Genomic DNA, 22,660 nt, shown 5'->3' on the forward strand with positions numbered 1-22,660 from the left:
GCTAGAGAGGGGGGATGGAAAGAGAGCTAGAGAGGGGGGATGGAAAGAGAGCTAGAGAGAAGAGGGGGGAACGAGTAAGCTAGGGAGACCTACTAGATGTCAATCATCAGTATGTATGTTTTCAGGTCGTTCTGACCCAGCATGCATCTCAATGACCAATCTACCACTCTCTCTCTCCCCCAATGGCCATGCTTTTTTACGAAGATAACAGAGTATTTCTCACTGTGATTTATCATAGAAAAAACATTATCCAAACTGTTTCACATGTACAGCGACAGTGGGGTATTCATGTAGGAGTTCTCAAGTACGTAGCCAACAAGTCACTGCACAAATCACATCAAATGAAGCAGCTGGGGATGAGAAATGGTTAGAAAACTAAAAACATGCAATCCTTCCAAAGTAGATACACAGATATGTTTCATACGTCAGGGGAGAGAAGGATGACTGCATCTTTTCATCCCCTCCTTCCCATCATCTTCTTCTCTTCCCCTCGTCTTCTTCTCTTCCCCTCGTCGTCTTCCCCTCCTTCCCCCACTCTATGTATGCATACATAACCAATACCAACACCATTGCCCGCCCCATGCCCACCCCTATGCCCTAATAGATGCCCAGCTTGTCCCAGAAGTCACAGATATGGTCCCTGGTGCCCACCTGGGCATGGGAGCGGACAGTGAAGTTCATGACCAACCAGGAGCTGGTGTCCGAGTAGCGGGGCCAGGCCGGCAGGCGCTGCTGTCTACAGAAGCCGCTCTGTTGCATCCGTGAGGCCGGGTCCCCGGTGTGGGCGAATGTCCCCCAGTAACACAACATCCGATTGGACAGCAGCCTCTCGGGTGGGGCCAGCGTGAAGTTAGCCATGGAGGCAGTGTTGAAGAGGAAGGGCAGCTCAGCGCCGTGACACACGTGCTCGTAGCAGAAGGACAGACCGGACCACACACTGTGGTCCGATATCACATGGTCGAAGACGTACATCCACACGGCGCTGCCCACTTTGGTGCCTGCCCGGGCTGCCTTGCGGGAGGGGCAAAGGAAGACGTAGTCTGTCACAATCTGGAGGGAAGTAGAGAAGTCATTGAGTTCAATACAATCTGGGCTAAAACAGAGAGATCATTGAGGTCAATAGAATCTGGGCTTAAACAGAGGTCAATACAATTTGTGGGCAAACAAAGAGGTCATTGAGTTCAATAGAATCTGGGAGTAAACAGAGAGGTCGTTGAGTTCAACAAAGAGAAAAGAGTCCCTAGTGGCTAGTGTGTGTGCTACAGAACTGCCGCTCAAAGCATTTTGTCTCGCTTGTTACCTGGAAACTATACTCAGGAAAACACTCAGTGCAGCCGCCTACGCGGCACAGAATCATCTAGAACACCTGTAACCCTCAGTGTCCTCAAAGGATATACACTGAACAAAAATATAAAACGCAACAATTTCAGAGATCTTACTGAGTTGCAGTTCATACTAGGAAATCAGTCAATTGAAATAGATTCGTTAGGCCCTAATCTATGGATTTCACAGGAATGGGAATACAGATATGCATCTGTTGGTCACAGATACCTCCCCTTCGCTTGCTCAACAGCTCACTTCATCTCCCCTTCTCCCCAGTTCACTTTCTCTACCACTCTCTCTCCCCCCCCGCTCTCTTCCCCTTTACCTCTCCTTCGCACCTCCCAGGCTGAGCCATGTGGCCTCAGTGCAATAGCTGACATTTGTCATGACCCTCCCCTCCCCTGGGACCTGTCCTTTAGGAAGGGGGGGGGGGGGGGGTCCTTCCTCCTATTCTGCTCCTCTTCACTGGGCACACACAGACAGTGAACTGTATATGAATACTAAACAGGTATGGGAGTGTCACCTTCTGCCCCCTGCCTCTCTCAGCACACTCATCTCTCACTTTAGATTCAAAACCTCCAGAGAAAGTACCTGAGGCTATTTACCATCCGAGCTCTCTGTTTCACATTTTGGATGTGGACTTGGAAATGAGAGCGTTTCCCTCACTACAGTGAATGCATGTATTCTACTGATGCAGTTTATGTATTCATTGTCTGTTGTTGTCTCTAGTGTGGTTGGAGTCAGTTTATCCTGTAATCCACACTGAACATCATCTAGCCTGAGCTGGTAGTGAAATAGCCTGGGCTGCATACTGAATATGGCTCTATCTGATGTCAACTCTCTGGCTGACTGGGTGAAGTTGCCCCTAGACACTGATCTTTGGTCAGTTTTGCATTTCCCCCAATACTGGTTAAGGTTAGGATGGGGGGAGGGGAAGCTGATCCTAGATCTGTAGCTTGGGGAAACTGTGATTGGGTAGTCTTCCTCTGTGTCTCTTATTTCCTAAAGATATGCTTCCACTGTGTGGTATACATCTCAAAGAGACAATGGCACTCTGCTCCAGACAGCACCACTAATGATTCTTTGAGGAGGATGGCCATGGGAGGAGCCTAAACAGAAATTAGTATTTTAGCACCCTCTGCTGGTAATAATTCGGAGTTGCACTATGAAGAACCAAACGATCAGAAGTAACCCATCTCTACACAGATTAAAATCAGAAAATATAAAGCGTTTACCTCTAAAATAATTCAGGCAGTTAGAAACCCAGCTCTTTGGGTTATTGTGATAGTTTGGTTAATCAAAAAAAAGAATCGGAACCTAATACAAATTTGGTAGCCTATAATTATAATGATTAAGTCCGTCCTGATTTTTTTGATGACTTGGACAGATCATTCCCACAGAGAATTGAGTAAGAGATTTTCAGCATGGGGAGTAGGGTGAAGGTACCGCTAGAGTAGACGTTAGGATTGGGGGAGGGGGAAGCTGATCCTAGGTCTGTACCTACTGAAACCTTCTCCCCAGAGCTCAACAAGGCTCATCTAGATGCGGTGAGACGAAGCGAGGAGATGGGCAGATGTGTCCTCATCACGCTCCGAGGTCTCGCTCTACAGTCCACTGGCTGCAGACGTGACAGTCTAGCCCTACAACCACTGATCTGGAGCCTGACAATGAACATTGCCAAAACTTTTGTTGACTTTAATGTAAAACATTACTTTTTGGATGATTAATCAATGTCATTTTTACATTCGATTAGTCTTTTATCTAACATGTTTGCATGGACAACACTGAGTTTCTCCCTGGCTATGTCCCAATGATCTCGTCTTCCTGATGTCTGGACCCGTTCACTACTCATTTAAAAGCATTGGATTGGTGTTGGATTGGTGTAGGCATAGGCTGGAGTTTCCATACCAGTCATTTCCTGCCAAATCCATTAAGGGAAGTGAACAAGTGCACACTTTGGGAGAGTATTGGGACGCACCCTCTGTGAAAGTAATATTTTACCTGAGCCAGCATGTCCCGTCGGTCAATGTCCTTGTACAGGGGCAGGTACTTGTGTAGAATCCTGAGGGCGTGCTGTTTGAAGATGGCCGCGGTGTAGACGGTGCACTCCACCGCAGACACAGGCTTGGTGAAGACCCCGTACACAAATATCACCCCCTCCTCTGAAGTGGTCCCTGCAAGGTTGTTGTACGTCAACAACATGCCTTCAAAATGTTGGTCCAAACGTTCTGGTATAATCTTGGTTGTGTTCATTAGGCACCAAACAGAAGAAATCGGGATGAAACAGGGAGGGAGGGACTATCTGGAATCATTTACATTTTCTATAGAATGTTTTAAACATTTGCGAGCCCTAATGAACACAACCCTGGTATGAATATAACCATGAATCCTGTAGAAGGGAAGGACACAGAACACATCAGGGATGAAGAATCTCTCCTACAGATGTGTTATGTCGAGTGGCCAGCTGAGAGGGAACCAATTGCACTTCACCATCTAACATTCAACTACTCAATCTAATTAAGTCACACCCTTAGCCAGCTTAGCCAAAGTCCAGGCATTGACTTGGGGAGCCAATGCAACTCTTCAGGTCTCTGGCAATGGTTACTCGTCATCACACATGCACCGAACCATCTCTGTAACCTTAAGTGTGTAACAGATGTCTTCACTAGTACAGAGTACCTACTTTTAATATACTGTAAGTTGTTCTTGGAGTGTCCTGAAAGACATTTGCCAAATTAAATGTATTATTAAGTGTTATGGGGCCAGCCGTTAAAAGCTGTTCTGGTTAAATGTGAGTGTATTTCAAGTGGTCCATACCAAGGAGGACTGGTTTCTCCTTCTGCCAGTGGCCCTTCTGGAAGGCAGTCACAGCCTGCTCCTTGATCAGCGCTCCATCCACGTAGGGCCCCCAGGTTTCAAAGATCTCCAGGAACCTGAAGGGATTCACCACTTTGGAACCTGAGACAGAGAAGAGAGAGAGAGAAGAGAGATGAGGAAGGGGAAGAAAGAGAGAGAGTCAGAGAGAACAATTAGTTACTTACCAAAATACATCCTGCAAATATACATAAAATGACTCCCTGCTAAACAACTAGCTCTGTAATGAAACACACTTAAGCAACTCTGAGATGATGAGTTTGTCATGAATAAGGGCCAACTTAGATGGGTCAACAGTAGATAGGTAGAGGGTCAACATTTGTTGTGTCCCAAATTGTTCCTTACTTTGACCCGAGTCCTATGGGGATAGGGGGCCATTTGGGTCACAACTCGGTCTAAAAACGGTCAGTCAGAGACAGACAGAGACACAGAAAAAGACTGGTCTCCTACTTGACTTAATCTGGGCAGCGAGGACAGCCTGAGGACTGAGGGACAGCAGGCACACGATGTCGCTCACAGAGCAGTTGGCCTGTCTGGCAAAGTCCCTCCCCAGCTTCAGGGCATCATGTCTGGAACAAAGAAAACAGACCACAGATAGTCTCTCTCTGCTCAATGGGAACATTAGGTAGTGCCACATCTCTTCCAGGAGAGTAACGACAGCTGGAGATGGAATGACTGTTTTACTAGGACATGGACTGGAACGTAAAGGTACCTCGTCTTCTTGGATGCATTAGCATGTCTAAACTGTAACCCCGAGGGGAGAAATAACATTGAATTTAATTGATTGAATTCAATTTTATTGAATTAATCCCATTTATTCCTTGTAGCTTGGCAGGCCGTATAACAAAACACTTATCAGGAAGGTCGGCGATTCACTTTTGTAGTCAATTTCACATATGGCAAGGATTACTCATTCAAAATGTGGGAAGGATAAGTTGATCTATATAGATGAAGCAAAGTGAGGGTCTCCTTCTTAAACCTGAAATCCTGAATGGTGAAACCGCCACGTCTGTTTGGGATATTATAACAACGAAGAAGTTACTGGAAACAATGAAACACTATTTTTCCCTTTGCTATCATCGCACGCGCGATAGAACAGTAGAATACGTACTGACATTTATTTTGTTGTGTTGCACGACGCTCAGCTTCGTCAACAAAACAACAACAACAACAACGGCGGTGGGGCGGACAGTGGGACCGTTTCCACTACGGCGGATTTCATCTTTTAAAGGAGTTAGCGATCAAGACCGCCAGCTGAGTCATGTGTACATTCTGCCAACGGAAGGAAACGGACTGAAACAGGAAGATAAATGTGGATCTGTCCAATGAGAAATGCTTGTTTTTGCTGCAGTGTGCCCTAATGAACACTACCCAGATGTTAGGAGTTAGAGGTCACCGACCTGGTCTTGAGAGGGATGGAGAAGGGTAGGCTCTGGAACACAGCCTGTTTGAACAGGGGCTTACTGCTCTGGACCATCAGATGGAGGCTCACTGACTGGGCTCCTGCACTCTCCCCAAACATGGTCACCTGTTTTGGATGTTAATGAGCCATAATCAGGGTTGTGTTGTATATACACAGACAGAGAAAATAACAACGTACACAAACACATAATCCTGATGGTTTTATGCCTCATTTAGATATAACGCAGGATGATAAAGCTGTTTATCTTTGATTGATGGAGTTGGGATACAGAACTGAAAGGCTTTCAACATCACTTTTACTGAACCAACCAGCGTGTGGTACTAGCTGTTTGTATGAGATGCCAGCAATTTCTCTTTCTGCATGATCCAACGAATGTGTTTGTGTTGGGTCTGCAGTAGGGCACAACTAGGGCTTCTGGAAAACCAGATAATTTATTGAAAGTTCCTGGGATTTTGCAACCCTACTCTGCAGCATCGCCCCATCTCTGGACAGCATCTTTCCCCACTCAATAACCACTCAGAGAAATGTAATCAGGGCTGGAGGAGCGCGTCGCTGTGCCTCACAGAGGCTGTTATTCTCTATGCCTCACAGAGGCTGTTATTCTCCCAGTGGTGTGGCCTCACTACAAATCAGTCACGACAGCACCACGGGATATATAGAGGTCATTCAACAACAACCACTGCTGAAATACAACCAACAAGGTATTTCTATACATGGTCAGAATGTGAATATCTAGGTCAGTGTATCTGGAGTTTTTCCTGACCAGAGTTGGGATCAATTCCATTTCACTTCAGTCCATTCAGGAAGTAGACAGAAATTCCAATTCACTGTTCAATGACAACAATTGGAATATAAATGCATATTTACTTCCCGAATTGACTGAATTTAAATGGAATTGACCCCAACCCTTTCCCTGACCACCAACCTGGTACTTGATGCTCAACCCTGCACCTGAGCCCCAACCCTGCACCTGATCCCCAACCCTGCACCTGATCCCCAACCCTGCACCTGATCCCCAACCCTGCACCTGAGCCCCAACCCTGCACCTGAGCCCCAACCCTGCACCTGAGCCCCAACCCTGCACCTGAGCCCCAACCCTGCACCTGAGCCCCAACCCTGCACCTGAGCCCCAACCCTGCACCTGAGCCCCAACCCTGCACCTGATCCCCAACCCTGCACCTGATCCCCAACCCTGCACCTGATCCCCAACCCTGCACCTGATCCTCAACCCTGCACCTGATCCTCAACCCTGCACCTGAGCCCCAACCCTGCACCTGAGCCCCAACCCTGCACCTGAGCCCCAACCCTGCACCCCAACCCTGCACCTGATCCCCAACCCTGCACCTGAGCCCCAACCCTGCACCCCAACCCTGCACCTGATCCCCAACCCTGCACCTGATCCCCAACCCTGCACCTGATCCCCAACCCTGCACCTGATCCCCAACCCTGCACAAAAAGAAGTGACCCCCAACTCTGCACCAAAACAAAAAGATCAGTTTGAGTCCGTTGAGATCATCAAGGACTTGAGGTGGTGGAAGAAAATCAGATGTTGTCATTTTGTATGACTGTGTGACTGTGGATCATTAGGCGTTAAATAGATAAAAAACAGACAAACAGGCAGGGACTACGTGGGCTAGTCTAAGAAACACTCATATTCGTTTTCCATTGCGAAACATTTGTAAATATTTTCCCTTGCCTGCTCTAATGAACACAACCCAGGATAATGTGTACGTGCTTGCCTTGCTGGGGTCGCCTCCGAACAGAGCAATGTTTTGTTGAACCCAGAGAAGAGCAACCTGCTGATCCAGGATCCCATAATTCCCGGTTGCTGAGGTTTTGGGGTCTTTTCCCGAGACGAGGAAACCAAACGCCCCTGCAGATACAGCAAGTTCCTTGGACCATGAAAAACTATACACAAAACAATACACCTCTCAGAGGAGACTGGTGGGCAGAGATATAGGAGGACTGGCTAATCATAATGTCTGAAGTGGAATTGATGGAACGGATTCAAACACATCAACACATGGCGTTTTGATATGGTTCTATTTATGCCATTCCAGCCATTACAATTAACCCATCCTCCCATCTCTGCCCACCAGCCTCTTCTGACACCCACACAGATAATGGCCTTTTCTCAATGGTCTCACATACCCATATTGATCAGGCCACCACAGGGTCGCAACCCGCTACACCCACCAAATGGTATTTATTGAGGAGGGGATGGTAGAAGTCTAAGTCCACTTGAGAAAAGTATATTATATATACAGCAAGTTGATATACCCAGGGTCAGACAAATCAGACAAGCTCTCTGTTCAGAAATGTTTGAAATCACCATCCTAGTTTTGGGCTGTGTAAGATAATGTAATCAGCAAACACACTAATGAATCACACAAGGTCTCTGGACTGTCTCTGCCCTGTTCCAGGTCTCTTATGAAAGAAACCATTTGATCTCATGGAAACTAGCCTGGATAACTAGATAAAGGTTGTATAGTGAAGAGGTGTAGGGTGACGTTCCCTTGAAATACGGACCCTGGTCAGTTTGGCATTTCCCCCACTAATGGTTAAGGTTAGGTTTAGGGAAACGGATCCTAGATATGTACCTAGAGAAACTCCACCCCGGAGCTAAAGAACACCTGTCTTACCTAGCCGATACGCCATGCTCACCACCACAGTGTGAGTGAAGTTACTGATGAACCTCCCATCGTACAGGGGCTTGGAGGCTGAGCCAGCAATGAAATCTCCCCCGTGGATCCACACCATCACTGGCAGGGTTGTCAGTAAAGGGGAACTGAAGTTCACATCCAGAGGTACAAATATGTTGAGGTAGAGGCAGTTCTCACTCACCTATGGGAAGACACGTTTCATTTCAGAAACCAAATATTCACACGCCAAATAAAATACTCACATTATTGATGAATCAAAGACATTCCTGGATGTTATCGGGAGATTATTCAGGACTTTGTTAATTTCATGTTTCACTGTCAACACGCTGCACATGACACACTGGTAGAACATTGTGCTAAATCATAACAACATAATTATCGAGCCCATCTGTGTTAGTCCCCTACCTTCTGAGGGCACCTGTCAGATATAGGGCCACTGCAGCCTTGCATACAGGCGTCCCTCGGGTACGTGGCGTCGTGGACCCCCGGCCACGGGGTCACCGGTCTGGGGGGCTTCCAGCGGTGCGTGGCCACAGGTGGGTCCGCGTACGGGATCCCATAAAATATGTGGGACTTTTCCACTGTGAGTCCCTTGATCAACCCATTGTTGGTCAACACTATGGGGCCATAGTCAGGAATCTCAGGGATGGTAGTCCTGGTGTTGAGTGTATTCTGGATGACTGGTTCCTCATCAGTCCAGATGGGAATGGAATCCTCTGGATCTCCAAGCTCCTCCAGTGAGTTTGTTTCAAAGCGAAGGTCTCTGTTGATAGCCAGAGGCTGATCCCTGACCAGTAGTCCAGAGGAAGAAATCCTTCTAATAAACTCTGTAAGGTCGATCTCATTCTCAAATGTTGCCTCCTCTGCAAAAGACAGCACATAGACCAGTGAGCAAAGCAGCAAGGAACAGTGACAGCTCTCCATCTTTCCTGAATGAATTATTAGAAAGTATTAGCCAGGGTCTCTCAGTCAGGTCAGATCATTCTCCAGTTGCATCCTAGCTGGGGAAGAAAATTGAAGCCTAAACTCCTACACAGATGAGTAAGGGGGAAATGCTTCTTCCTTTTCAGGCTTTCCTTTTCATACCATATTTGGTAAGGAGAGGAAGTCCAGCGGCAGGTCAGAGGGACTATATCAATCAAGACAAAGACAAAGAGAGTAGGCGTTCCCTAACAGAAATATGCAAATGAACATTAATATGCACCAATAATATATTTATAGTTCGCGCTTGGCTCTGCCCACCTCCTTGATTGAGTGTTCACAGTGTGAAAATGATTCCCATGTAAAAGCCCCATGTGAACGATCTTGGGTTTAACAATAAGAATCTTTGGTTCTTACAGAGGCCTGTGTGGATACTCGTGACACTAATTTGGCCAATTGGACAGTTCTCAGACAGAACTTCCCTTGTCAGACAACTGTGGATTAGGACTCATGACTGATATACTTGGGATAGCCAGGACCCTGTGATGCACTTCCAGTAATGGGAGGCAGGTGGTCTTTCGTTTACCTAACGAGATAATAGGTTCCCATGATGTGAAGCTCAGCTCATTCTTGGGTGGTCACAATATTGCTCTGTGTGACGTTTCCCCTAGATACAGATATAGGATCAGATTCCCCTCCCCCCAATCCATATCTGTAACATTAGTTAAACATCATAATATATGATATTGTGCAAATCATTTGTGATCAAACCTGCACCAAGACAGTGGGCCCTATCAGATTGACCTGCACCTGTTAGTCATTATTAGTCGATGACGTCAGGTCAGTCGTTTGTTTTCGTCAACTCAATCACGCTTACCCATACCTGAGTGCAAAATAACAGCCGCAAGAAAAATGTAGGCTAAACATATACTTAATTTCGTTCTTGTATTATTAATTTAATGGTGAATTAAGGTGGCCATGATTATTGATAAAGAACACCGACTTTGCTTTTGCAGGACCTGTTTCGCGTTTCCATTTATATTGTTCATTCTTGTACCTCACACGATATCTCTCGGTAAGTAGCCTGTGCGTGCTAAGTGCGTTATTGTCGTGTTTGTAATTGATACTGAGTGGCTATGCTGTTTCCACATCAATTATGAGTTACACACAAACATATATTTAGTTTAATTTCTTCCCGGGACGCGGGGTTTGGTTGATTTTCATGAGTTAATTGTGACATGTAACGTTAGCTTCTTACAATCTGCAGGAAGCTGCAGTAGTTTTACTTTCTCCATATGTTGGAAAATCAGCAACAACTCCTTGTTTGGGAGGTAAACAAGTCCAGTATTTCATAAACACATAATCATGCCAAACTTCTGAACCATGCACTTGGCACTAACTTACACCTATGTGTCTTGTTCACTTTGATTCTCTACAGTTGGCCAGAAGGACATTTATGGTTGAACACCACCAAATTGAAATCCATTTGGAGAGAGGACACATTTTCATCTTTGACAGTTGCCACTACTGTGGAACACAAATTGACACTTCATTATGGTGTCACGGTTCGGAAGTGGATATTCTCCATCTTCCCAGGTAAGTATAGGTCTTCCACCCTTCCACTCATTGACTTTATTTAAGTACAAACACTGTCCTGTATCCATTGAGCTAAACAAATTACACAATATTTTAGTTCTGTGATTCTGAGATTACCATTGGTGTTCATTAGATCAGGCTACAGTATAATATTTTTTTTATTCACTTGAAGGTTCACATTCCATTGAGTTCAGAAGTATACATAAACCTGACCAACAGCCCATCAATAGCACTCTGGTGGGTACACCTGTAATATAAGTGATGACATTCTCCTCTTATCTGGTGTCACCATAATGTCCCTTTTGAATGAAAGATTAATGTTTGTCCATTCTCATGTTATCGCTCTTAGGAAGCCCTGGAGTTGTTCTCCACCAATGAGGTGTTTGCGTGTGAAAACAGCACTCTGTACCTCTATCAGGACCCAAACTTCATCCTCATGCTCGGTAACGTTGTTACGTCTTTGTCTTTGTTTGAGAGAGTGAGGGGGACCGAGAGAGCCACAAAGGGAGAGGGATTAATAAATGGAGGGAGGGAGATGGAAGGAGAGAGATGGAAACATGGATCGTCAGAAAGGCAGACAGACATGAGACTCAAAAGGGAGTGAGAGCAAAAGTGAAATCAAGATGGAGACAGAATTCAGGTGATGATCTGGGAATATGCCCACTATACCTCTGGTGTGCAGGTCATAAATGTAGTCATCACTCCCATCATCTCCTCTCCTAGGTCACACCGTGCGCTACCCCTTGAAGCTGGAGTCCAGGAGTACCTCCATGTTACTGGTGTCCTGGAAAGAGAAGATGCAGCCCCCGGCTGCCCCTGTCCCCGTCCACTCTGTGTCCCTATACCACTCTGAGATGAAGGCCTACGCTGCCCTTAGTGTGGACAGTACCCACTCCAACCACTACCGCTTCACAGCCCTGGAATCCTGCAGTTCCTATGCTGCCTGTGTGGAGGTGGCAGGCAGCCACTCGCTTACCTGTCTCTCCACTATCACAGGTACAGTTGGGGTGTATTCATTAGTGCATACTGTAGCAAAACTAATACACTAGTTCCTAGTGAATACACTCTTGGTAGCTCTAGTCGTTGTCACCCTGTGTAATCGCACCAATCTTTCTTAGAGGTTCAAACTGTTATTTACAGGCCTTTTTGATGATATAAAGTATAGATTTTTGAGGAATATAACTTATGTGACCGTCCCATGAGCTCGGTAATGATATGAGCAGCACTGTGTTGTATTGATATTCATGAAGTAATTACTTTGTTACATATTGCTGCATAATTGCTGTTCATATCCAGACCCAGAAGTCCCCAGACATTTCCAGGTGACGACGTGGAACAGCAGCAGTGTCACAGTGTCCTGGGACTGTCCCGACAACCGCAAGTTCTCCTTCTTCCTTGTCACAGTCCTCTACCTCAATGGCACCAACCATGTCCTGGAGGAGAGGTCCTTCAGGCACACACTGGACACCTTTGTGTTCTCTGAATCTGACCTGCCGCCCTGTAGCAGGGTGAAGTTTGGCCTGCAGACGGTGTGCCAGGCGGGCACGGAGGCTCGCCACAGCAGAATGGTCCTCATCAAAGGGAATACTGGTAAGATCCACCTAGTTGATGCTATGCTAGGCTGAGTGTCAATAGCCTTAAGTTTCATCCCCTCGTCTCCTTCCCTTTTATATGCGCAAATTTGAGGAGGTAGGGCCGGTGTTCTGAGGAGGTAGGGCCGGTGTTCTGAGGAGGTAGGGCCGGTGTTCTGAGGAGGTAGGGCCGGTGTTCTGAGGAGGTAGGGCCGGTGTTCTGAGGAGGTAGGGCCGGTGTTTTCACCTATTCTAACAGAGTTCTCTGATCACTGCAAATGAGGGGAAGGAGAAAAGAGGAAATCACTTCTATTGACATGCAGCCAAAGTAAACCCATAACATCTGTTCATCCAAGGCACTGTTTTCAGTCTTGAATTGCCTTTCTCCTACTTTGCTTATGGTGAACACTTTTGGAAATGACTAACGGCCCTCTCTTTAGTCCACTCAGAAATCGAGAACCTGTGGCAGACCTCCTCGGGGCCGGACAACTACACCCTGAGCTGGGTGGTGAGGAACACTTCTTCTATCTCCATGTTCAGGATCTACCACCAGGGGGTGCTCCACTACACCACCCTGCTCACCAGCCACACGGTGGCCAGCCTGCTGCCCTGCAGCCAGTACTTGACTAGAGTAGAGGCGCTGTGTGGAGACAGCGTGGTCATGAGCTCCAAGACTGTACTCACTCGCACAGGTAAACTGGAGCCCAGACCTCAAGGCTCATGTTGAGCGGTTGCGTGATCGATGTTTGGGCAGCTATCATGCTATTTTCGACTAGGTTAGAGATGCATTTAGGGGGGATTGATGGAGAAAATGAATAATGGTAACCTAATAATTGAATCAGCTTGATTGGTGATTAAATAAAGTGCGATCACATGCTTTTATGTACATGCTTTTGTTCCAATCCAACACCTGATTCAACTTTTCAAGTGATTGACGATTAGTTCAGTAGACAGTATGTATGGCAGCAGTACTGGGCTGGAACAAAAACCTGCCCACCCTGTAGAGTCTATGACCAGTATTGAAGACCACTACAGTATTGAAGACCTGTGTCTGCTATGTTGGGCGGGTCTTTGCTTTCTCCTCTCTCTGCTTAGGGGTGAAGTTTCCCCTAGGTACAGATCTAGGATCAGATTCCCTTCCCCCAATCCAACTTTAACCATCAGGGGAAATGCTCAACTGACTCAAGATCAGCGTCTAGGGTCAACTGCACCCTACTCCGTTCTTCTCTCTCCTAGGACCCAGAGGTGTTTCAGAACTGCGCTACCGTCCTGAGGACTCTACGGCGCTGTGGATTGGTGGGACCGGACAGGGCGTGGCCTTTCAGTACCAGCTGTCTTATGACAATGGCTCAACCATCCAGCAAGGCCGGCTGATGGAGCCTTTGCTCCCCCTCCTGGGGCTCATTGAGGGTGCGCGCTATGCCCTGGACGTGTGGGAAGAGTGTGACGGCGAGTGGAGCGCCGACCCGGCCCTGGTGTGTTTCGATGGAGTCAACGTTTCCGGCAACGCCCTCGTGCTGCCGGTGGCGTCCACCCTGAGGCCGAATGAAGACAAAGGTTGGTGTCATCTGGGCTGTGTTCAGTAGGGCACAACGTTGTGGAAATATCATATATACAGTACCAGTCAAAGGTTTGGACACCTACTCATTCAAGGGTTTTTCTTTATTTTTACTATTTTCCACATTGTAGAATAATAGTAAAGACATCAAAACTATGAAATAACACACATGGAATCATGTAGTAACCAAAGTGTTAAACAAAATATATTTTATATTTTTCAATGTAGCCACCCTTTGCCTTAATGACAGCTTTGCGCACTCTTCGCATTCTCTCAACCAACTTCATGAGGTAGTCACATTGGAATGCTTTTCCAACAGTCTTCATACATATGCTGAGCACTTGTTGGCTGCTTTTCCTTCACTCTGCGGTCCAACTCATCCCAAACCACCTAATTTGGGTTATGGTCAGTGATTGTGGACCCAGGTCATCTGATGCAGCACTCCACCACTCTCCTTCTTGGTCAAATAGCCCTTATGTAGGTGTTTTGGGTCATTGCCCTGTTGAAAAACAAATGATAGTCCCACTAAGCGCAAACCAGATGGGAAGGTGTATCACTGCAGAATGCTGTGGTAGCCATGCTGGTTAAGTGTGCCTTGAATTCTAAATAAATAATTGAGTGTCACCAGCAAAGCACCATCACACCACCTACATGCTTCACCTAGTCTGCCTCTCACAAAGACACGGCGGTTGGAACCAAAAATCTCGAATTTGGACTCATCAGAACCAAGGACAGATTTGCACCAGTTTAATGTCCATTGCTCTTGTTTCTTGGCCCAAGCAAGTCTCTTCTTATTTATGGTGTCCTTTAGTAGTGGTTTCTTTGTAGCAATTCAACCATGAAGGCCTGATTCACGCAATCTCCTCTGAACAGTTGATGTCTGTTACTTGAACTCTGAAGCATTTATTTGGGATGCAATTTCTGAGGCTGGTAACTATAATGAACTCTAGGTATTCCTCTCCTGTGGCGGTCCTCGTGAGAGCTAGTTTCATCATAGCACTTGAAGGTTTTTGCGACTGCACTTGAAGAAACTTTCAAAGTTCTTGACATTTTCTGAAATGATTGACCTTCATGTCTTAAAGTAATGATATACTGTGATTTCTCTTTGCTTATTTGAGCTGTTCTTGCCATAATATGGACTTGGTCTTTTACCAAATAGGGCTGTCTATACCAACCCTACATTATCACAACACAAATGATTGGCTCAAACGCATTAAGAAATTCCACTTAAGGCACACCTGTTAATTGATATGCATTCCAGGTGACAACCTCATGAAGCTGGTTAAGAGAATGCCAATTGTGTGTAATGCTGTCATCAAGGCAAAGGGTGGCTACTTTGAAGAATCTAAAATATATTTTGACATGTTTAACACTTGTTTGGTTACTACATGATTCCAGATGTGCTATTTCATAGTGTTGATGTCGTCACTATTATTCTACAATGTAGAAAATAGTAAAAATAAAGAAAAACCCTTGAATGAGTAGGTGTGTCCAAACCTTAGGCATGTGCAAATGTGCCTCTGATGCGTAGAGTAAGGAAGCACGTAATCTCTATTCACGTCATTTCGATCCCGTGTTCCATGACGTTTGTCTACTGAACCTACGCCAGATGTTTATATTGTTGGGTGGGTTTAGGAGAGGAAGAAATTGATGTTTATATTGTTGGGTGGGTTTAGTAGAGGAAGAAATGGATGTTTATATTGTTGGGTGGGTTTAGGAGAGGAATAAATTGATGTTTATATTGTTGGGTGGGTTTAGGAGAGGAATAAATTGATGTTTATATTGTTGGGTGGGTTTAGGAGAGGAATAAATTGATGTTTATATTGTTGGGTGGGTTTAGGAGAGGAATAAATTGATGTTTATATTGTTGGGTGGGTTTAGGAGAGGAATAAATTGATGTTTATATTGTTGGGTGGGTTTAGTAGAGGAATAAATGGATGTTTATATTGTTGGGTGGGTTTAGGAGAGGAAGACATGGATGTTTATATTGTTGGGTGGGTTTAGGAGGGGAATAAATGGATGTTTATATTGTTGGGTGGGTTTAGTAGAGGAATAAATGGATGTTTATATTGTTGGGTGGGTTTAGGAGAGGAAGACATGGATGTTTATATTGTTGGGTGGGTTTAGGAGGGGAATAAATGGATGTTTATATTGTTGGGTGGGTTTAGTAGAGGAATAAATGGATGTTTATATTGGGTGGGTTTAGGAGAGGAAGAAATGGATGTTCCAGGAACAGATGTTATTCTACATGCACTTGATATGATCAGTTAAAGTGTTTTCTTTAAACGAGTGCTTTGTTAATTGTCTTCTCGTGCATTTTTATGCTATTACTTATGAAATTAAACTGCTTTGGCTTATATACTCAGACTTTCCATGTACACAATGTTTATGGCTTTGTTTTGCTGTAGGGTTGATGTTTTGTTTTCTCAGTTCTAGCCTTTATTGTGCCTTGGTTAATGGTGTTGGACCCAAAGACTGAGCCCTGGGCTGAGCTGAAGCGCATCTACGAAAAACTAGTGAGTGTCTTTGGGCACCAAATGGAATAAAACTGACTGAAACCGAGAGGGACTACTTGGACTTGACAAGAAACGTTAACTTAAACATATTACAAAAAATAAAACATTTCTGTCATGTGGTCTTATGAACACAACCCTGGCCTCCCTCTCACTGACATTTATTCATGCCCATAGCTGGAGGAGCTTTTGAAAGAGTACCCAATTAAGACCAGGGTGGAGTTGGTTGCATTCAAGGAGCTGGAAGGCGAATCCAAAACTAAGATTACCTTTCAAGGCTTTGACGCTTCCATAACCGACGTAGACTTACCGCTACCACCTGGCGAGCAGCTGGACCATATCCAGTCCCTCCAGCCGCCCAATATCACAGTCAAGGACGGGATCATCTACTGGGATGGTAAGAGAACCACTAACAGCATCGCATGGAGTATTGTCAGATTTCTTTTAACATTTCATGTCTTTTAAACTTGTGTGATGCGCTCAAACTATAATTCTTGCCTACCTAGGCGGTTACCTGTCCCAAATGTGGGGTTTGTATGTTGCTTGGCACACTATCACTGAAATAATGGAACTCTGTGCATTACACAGAATGCTGCTGCTGTTTTTTTATGCTCCATTGTAAAGTCAGCTTCCCCTTTCCCAATTCTAACCTTAACCATTAGTGGGGGAAATGAGAAACTGACCCAAAAGCAGCGCCTAGGGGTAACTTTACCCTCCCTTTTGGACAGACCCAGATGAGTGTGCGACGCCTGACCTGAACAGGTGTGATGCCAACTCTTTGTGCGTCAACACTCTGAACTCCTATACCTGTGTGTGTCAACATGGCTTCTATGATGTCGGGCCCGCCTTCGTTCCCCCTCCTACCCCTGCCTCACATCCTGTCTGTTATGGTCAGTTAGCTTCTTGTTATCGTGCAATATGTCTGTTGGTGTACCTTTTTTTTTTTTTTTTTTGTATTCAATACTTCACCACCCCTGTTTACTGATGGGTCATGTTCAATAGGGCACACAACAGAAAATGTTTTGTTTTAAACGTGTTGCAATGGAAAACAAGCATTTTTATTGGAGAAGTTCAGGCAGTCCCTCCTTGTTTCAGTCTGGTTTCTTCCGTTCTGTGCCTAATGAATACGACGCTGAATCCTTTTGAGGGTAAAGAAAGTTAATTAATTCCAACAGAAAAAGGGATGTTCACCCAGTGCCTGACGAGATCGATGGCCGGAGGTATCGCCAAAGCCTTCCTGATTGGCTACTTTGGTGGTGACGTGATGGTTGTCTTGAATGAAGGCCGTTGTACCATGGAGGAGAGCGAGACACTCTACCACTTCCACGTGTTGCGTAAACCCTCGCAGTGTGGAACGATACGGCTGGTGAGTGACCATGCATTCAGATATGCAAAGGGATTATAATGGAATCTATATAACCGGTCACACTGGATACCTGCCAAGCACTACTGTAATGTAATTATGCCATTGTGCACAGCACTGCGGATTAAATGGGATTGTATGTTTGTGCATGCTTGTGCGAATGTGTGTGTGTTTACATGCTTGTGTGTGTCCAGGTGAACAGAACACACATCGAGTTCCGGAATACTCTGACAGTGACCTTGAGCAGAGAGAGGACCATCACACGAAGAGATCTCAAGGTTATCTGGAAGTGCATCTACCCCCGGAACTATGTCCGCAACACCCAGATAAACGTAGATCTGGAGTGGTAAGAAAAGATAGATCGGAGTAATTCTGGGGCCAGGAGATGTTTCTGATTAGGTGACCTACAAGGAAAAACTGGTCCTGTAGCCTGGCAAGGCTTGCAAATTGAGGGAATATTACCGGTACCTTTTGTAATGTACAAGTAATCTTTTGATTCATACAATGGATCAGAATCCCCTCTCTACCCCCTCCAGGATCACCTCCCACTCTGTGGTGGAGTACAACTCCTCCCATCAGCTGGGGCTGGCCATGACCATGTACAGCGACAACTCCTTCTCCTACGGCTACAGAGACTCCATCGCCCTCCACCTCAGCGACGTACTCTTCTTCGAGGTGGCCCTCCTGACAAACAACACGTTCGCCTCGGAGGTCCTGCTAGAAGTGATTTCCTGCTGGGCCACAGAGAGCCCGGATCCACAAGACGAAACCAAGGGCTTCTTTCTCCTAGATGGGTGGGTTACTGTACTGGGTAATATTAATTTGTGCACACAAAAAACAAGAGTTTGTTATTGGAGAAGTTCAGGTAGCCTCGCCTGTTTTAGTCAATTTTCTTCTGTTTGATTTCTAGTGATTATGACCCTGGTGTGAAATATGGTATTCTAAACTCTGGGCTGCGTTCAATCGAGCAATATAAAATGTCATGTAGAGGCATTATGTGATGGGGGGGATAGGTTATTAGAGTATAGGGTTCTTTTGTTGAGGTATAAAATATTATTTGTTTTTGGACAAGATGGTACCTCCATGTTTTCAAACATTATCTTCTGTTTCAAACCTACTGGGCATGACCCTGGATTTTCAAGACTTAAAAAAAAGCAGTTTGGGATCATTCCCTATTCTCTTGTCCTCAGCTGCCCTGTTGACAGCACCTTTCATTGGCTCTCTGTGAACGGTGTGTCACAGAGGAGCAGATTCTCCATTCACATGTTCACTATGCCCAAGGAGTTACCCATCTACATGCACTGCCTGGCCCGGATATGCAGTCACGATGAGGACTGTACTACGGTAAATTTCTAACAAGTTCAAGTCTATTTGCCATTATAAATATATTGAAAATCTTAGTAGATAGTTGTTCAGTTTAAAAATGGTAAGAATGATTAGGACATATGTATTAGACCTTACAAATACACATAGAAATGTGTTACAGAGCAGTCATTTTAATTGAAAGTAAGTCTAAGAAGCGGTAGATCTTTCTATATGAGCTATTTCTATGCTTTCTATTTCTAAGTTTAGTTTTTGTGTCTATCTTTTAGTTTTTGTACACCAGCTTCCAACGGCTGAAAATATTTCACAGCGGTTTAGATGGTATAATGATTCTTACACTATACTTACTTGTTTAGTCACAAACTGAAATTAGGCAAACTATTAGCATTTTAGCAACCAGGAAATGGTTGAGATTTCTGCATAGTGCATCTTTTTAAAGCTGATATTCACCTTTGCTCAACAAACATCTGTATTGATCGGACAAACAGTTATGCACATTTATTAGTAATGACTTGGTCATAATTTTTTTAAAACCTATTTTCCTATGATTCTCTGTAGAACTGTACCACCCACAGACTTTCAAAGAGATCAACAGCTAGATGGGATCCATACATCAATGTAGCTGTGGTCGTGTCTGCAGGACCACTGATGGTCACCCCCGAGGCGGCACCAGGGACCAAACTCTCCAACTGTGAGTTGGTGTGATGTGAAACGTTTTGAGCGTTGCCGATATCGTTTTAATCTATACATTTATTTCTGAAACTTCTGTAACATTCTTGAACAGGCCTGTGGTACCTGGGGATGCTCCAAATTATGTCTTGGATACTAATTCAGTTTGTAACAGTGATATGTGAATGCTTCCATGCAGTCGTTACACCTTAACTCGTGTAAAGCACCAGCAGCAATTTTTCAACAAACTGTTACATGCCGATACTTCCATAATTGGAACTTACCAGTGTCTTCTCAACTGCCGTCGTGGAGCATTGGAACTTAGAAAATGCTCAGTTTATAAAATGAAATACATTATTGCTCAATGAGGTGATCTTAACAATGCGTACTCCACCATATTGTCTGTTTCCGATATTCCGGATCGATCAAGACACTTAGGTGTCCACGCCAAAGTGTTTCATGTCATGACCAATTCAGAAATCCAGCGTCAATTCTTTTTTTTTTCTTCACATTTTATTTAACCAGGTAGGCCAGTTGAGAACAAGTTCTCATTTACAACTGCGACCTGGCCAAGATAAAGCAAATCAGTGCGACACAAACAAGTGTTTATTCCATGTGTAAAACATGGAGACATGTCTCCAACTTCAGCGATATTTGCAGTTCGTTCCAGTCATTGGCAGCAGAGAACTAGAAGGAAATGTGGCCAAAGGAGGTGTTGGCTTTGGGGATGGACCAGTGAGATATACCTGCTGGAGCGCGTGCTACGGGTGAGTGTTATGGTGACCAGTGCGCTGAGAAGGCGGAGCTTTACCTAGCAAAGACTTATAGATGACCTGGAGCCAGTGGGTCTAGCGACGGCCAGTGGTGGGTGGTATATGGAGCTTTGATGAAACAGATGGCACTGTGATAGACTGCATCCAGTTTGCTGAGTAGAGTGCTGGAGGCCATTTTGTAAATTACATCCCTTTGACACCCGCCTGTCCCAATCAATGAGAGATGACTAAGATGGTGGTGTATAATTGTTGGGTCGTTCCAGGAAATTTGTCCCTTTTGGGTGTTGTAACTTTTTTCTCACCTGATTTTAACATTCTGTCATAACCCCCCCCCCCCCACATCAAGGTTAAATAATAGGCACTGACTATAGTAATTGTAAGTGTCAATTAAAGTAACAGGGTTGACGATTTCATTTTAAATCACCCCTAAATCCTCTTGTGACGGGGGATGGAAGTTTGTTGTATGCAACAGGGAGGGACAATTGAATGCAAGCTCTACAAAAATAATTTAACTGTTAAAACATTTCTAGCCTGTATATGGCACACGGGGTTATTAACATGTTATGCTCAACCTGCTCAGTTTTCCACCAGAAAGAGTAGAACCAGCTTTTACATTATGATTTGACTAAGATGTGTCTTTTGAAAAAATTATTTAAAATGGATTAGGTTCATCATATTAAAACGTGAGTTCAGTTCACGTAACAGGTTTGACCTTAAAATGAGGGACAAGTTTTTTTCTTAATGTATCTCTAATCGTATGAAATAAATAACTCTTCAGAAATGACTTTGTCAAAGCAGCAAAAATATCTAGGGCTTTACAATGATGGTGAAAACATGGAGAAATGTTGGTCCTAAGTCGGGTAAAAGTATTATTAGAAATCAGATTGAATTACATTTTCCATATTGGTCAATATTAATGGGAACTTCGTCTTTTAAAATCAAATATTGGTGGACAATTTCTACTTAAAATATCAGATGCTAAAGGTATCCTGTTCTCATACTTCATGAAGCAAAAATTTTATTTGATTACGGAGCATTTACTAAATTCCAATGTTTCACCTGCAACTAGAGATGGGAGTTGAGAAGACCCGGAAAGTTCAAGTGGAAAATGTATCAACATTTTAAAGGTTATTAAAAAATAATTCTGCCTTAGGCTAGCTTAAGGCGTGACGGCTGTATGGAAGCATACACATCACCCTTACAGAGTACAGCTATAATTCAATATGTGTCTGTTTCCTTGCAGGGGATGAGGCTTTGACAATGATCTACGTCGTGGGAGGAACCATGGGTGTCTTGATGTTGACGATGCTTGGTGTGAGCGCAACAAAGGCTATAATGAATTATTATGAGAGAGCAAGGCCTCAATAAAAACATGGAACCACATCTCTTTTTCCTTCTGTCCTGAGTATTATCAGGGATTCATTCAATATGTTTTGTACCGATGTCTTCACTAAGTAAATATTGCCAAAATGAACAATTAAAATTAAATGGGGAACCACTACTTTCAAGGTCTCAGGGCAAGTGACGTCACGATTGAAACGCTATTTAGCGCGCACCACCGCTGACTAGCTAGCCGTTTCACATCCGTTACACAAAACTGTATTTAATAATGGAGCATTTTCTATAGGTATTTCAATGCAACTAGCTATAGGAGTTCTGAAGACACCACTGACTTCCGGAATGAGAACGAAGAAAGTATCGCCAGGTTGGTCCAAAATCTGCTGATTATGGCTAAACAGCAGCTAATTAGCTAACCTAGCGAAGTTACCACCTGAACATGAAATACACTGTCATAAATTGTTATTTATATAATATAGTGATAGGGGTGTTATTATAAATTGTTTTTAATTTAACTAAGCAAGTCAGTTAAGAACAAGTTATTTATAACGACGGCCTAGGAACAGTGGGTTAACTGCCTTGTACAGGGGCAGAACGACAGATGTTTACCTTGTCAGCTCGGGGATTCGATCTTTCGGTTACTGGCCCAACGCTCTAGGCTACCTGCCGCTCCAATAATGTAGTGATAGGAACGACAAATCAATATAGCAAATATTGTAAGGATCGAAAAGGTTGTTGCACAATTTTGCAAA

At 44.5% G+C, this 22,660-nt stretch overlaps 2 protein-coding genes across 3 annotated transcripts; one reads left to right on the forward strand and one right to left on the reverse strand.

Moving 5' to 3' along the window:
- Window positions 1-213: 213 nt before the first annotated feature.
- Window positions 214-9,222, reverse strand: LOC110499764 (crystal protein). The gene is made up of 8 exons (XM_036957015.1): window positions 8,689-9,222; window positions 8,263-8,464; window positions 7,360-7,493; window positions 5,598-5,725; window positions 4,648-4,766; window positions 4,141-4,281; window positions 3,325-3,497; window positions 214-1,050 (listed from the first exon to the last, which is right to left on the reverse strand). Exons 1-8 carry the CDS (start codon window positions 9,205-9,207, stop codon window positions 598-600), a joined length of 1,869 nt encoding a protein of 622 aa, XP_036812910.1. The 5' UTR covers window positions 9,208-9,222; the 3' UTR covers window positions 214-597.
- A 752-nt stretch (window positions 9,223-9,974) lies between these two features.
- Window positions 9,975-21,953, forward strand: LOC110500967. 2 transcript variants are annotated; one of them, XM_036957014.1, is made up of 19 exons: window positions 9,975-10,118; window positions 10,221-10,279; window positions 10,472-10,535; window positions 10,643-10,800; window positions 10,973-11,037; window positions 11,150-11,243; window positions 11,524-11,796; window positions 12,097-12,390; window positions 12,812-13,063; window positions 13,608-13,928; window positions 16,360-16,445; window positions 16,620-16,839; window positions 17,171-17,332; window positions 17,618-17,808; window positions 18,000-18,151; window positions 18,342-18,599; window positions 18,996-19,149; window positions 19,687-19,819; window positions 21,814-21,953. In XM_036957014.1, coding segments are annotated over exons 1-19 (3,063 nt in total). In that variant the 5' UTR covers window positions 9,975-10,116; the 3' UTR covers window positions 21,939-21,953. The 2 variants fall into 2 exon arrangements, with proteins under 2 accessions (XP_036812909.1, XP_036812908.1); XM_036957013.1 differs by having other exon boundaries at window positions 9,976-10,279.
- The last annotated feature ends 707 nt before the right edge of the window (window positions 21,954-22,660 follow it).

This window comes from Oncorhynchus mykiss, chromosome 21 (genome assembly GCF_013265735.2).
Source record: "Oncorhynchus mykiss isolate Arlee chromosome 21, USDA_OmykA_1.1, whole genome shotgun sequence".
NCBI lineage: Eukaryota > Metazoa > Chordata > Actinopteri > Salmoniformes > Salmonidae > Oncorhynchus > Oncorhynchus mykiss.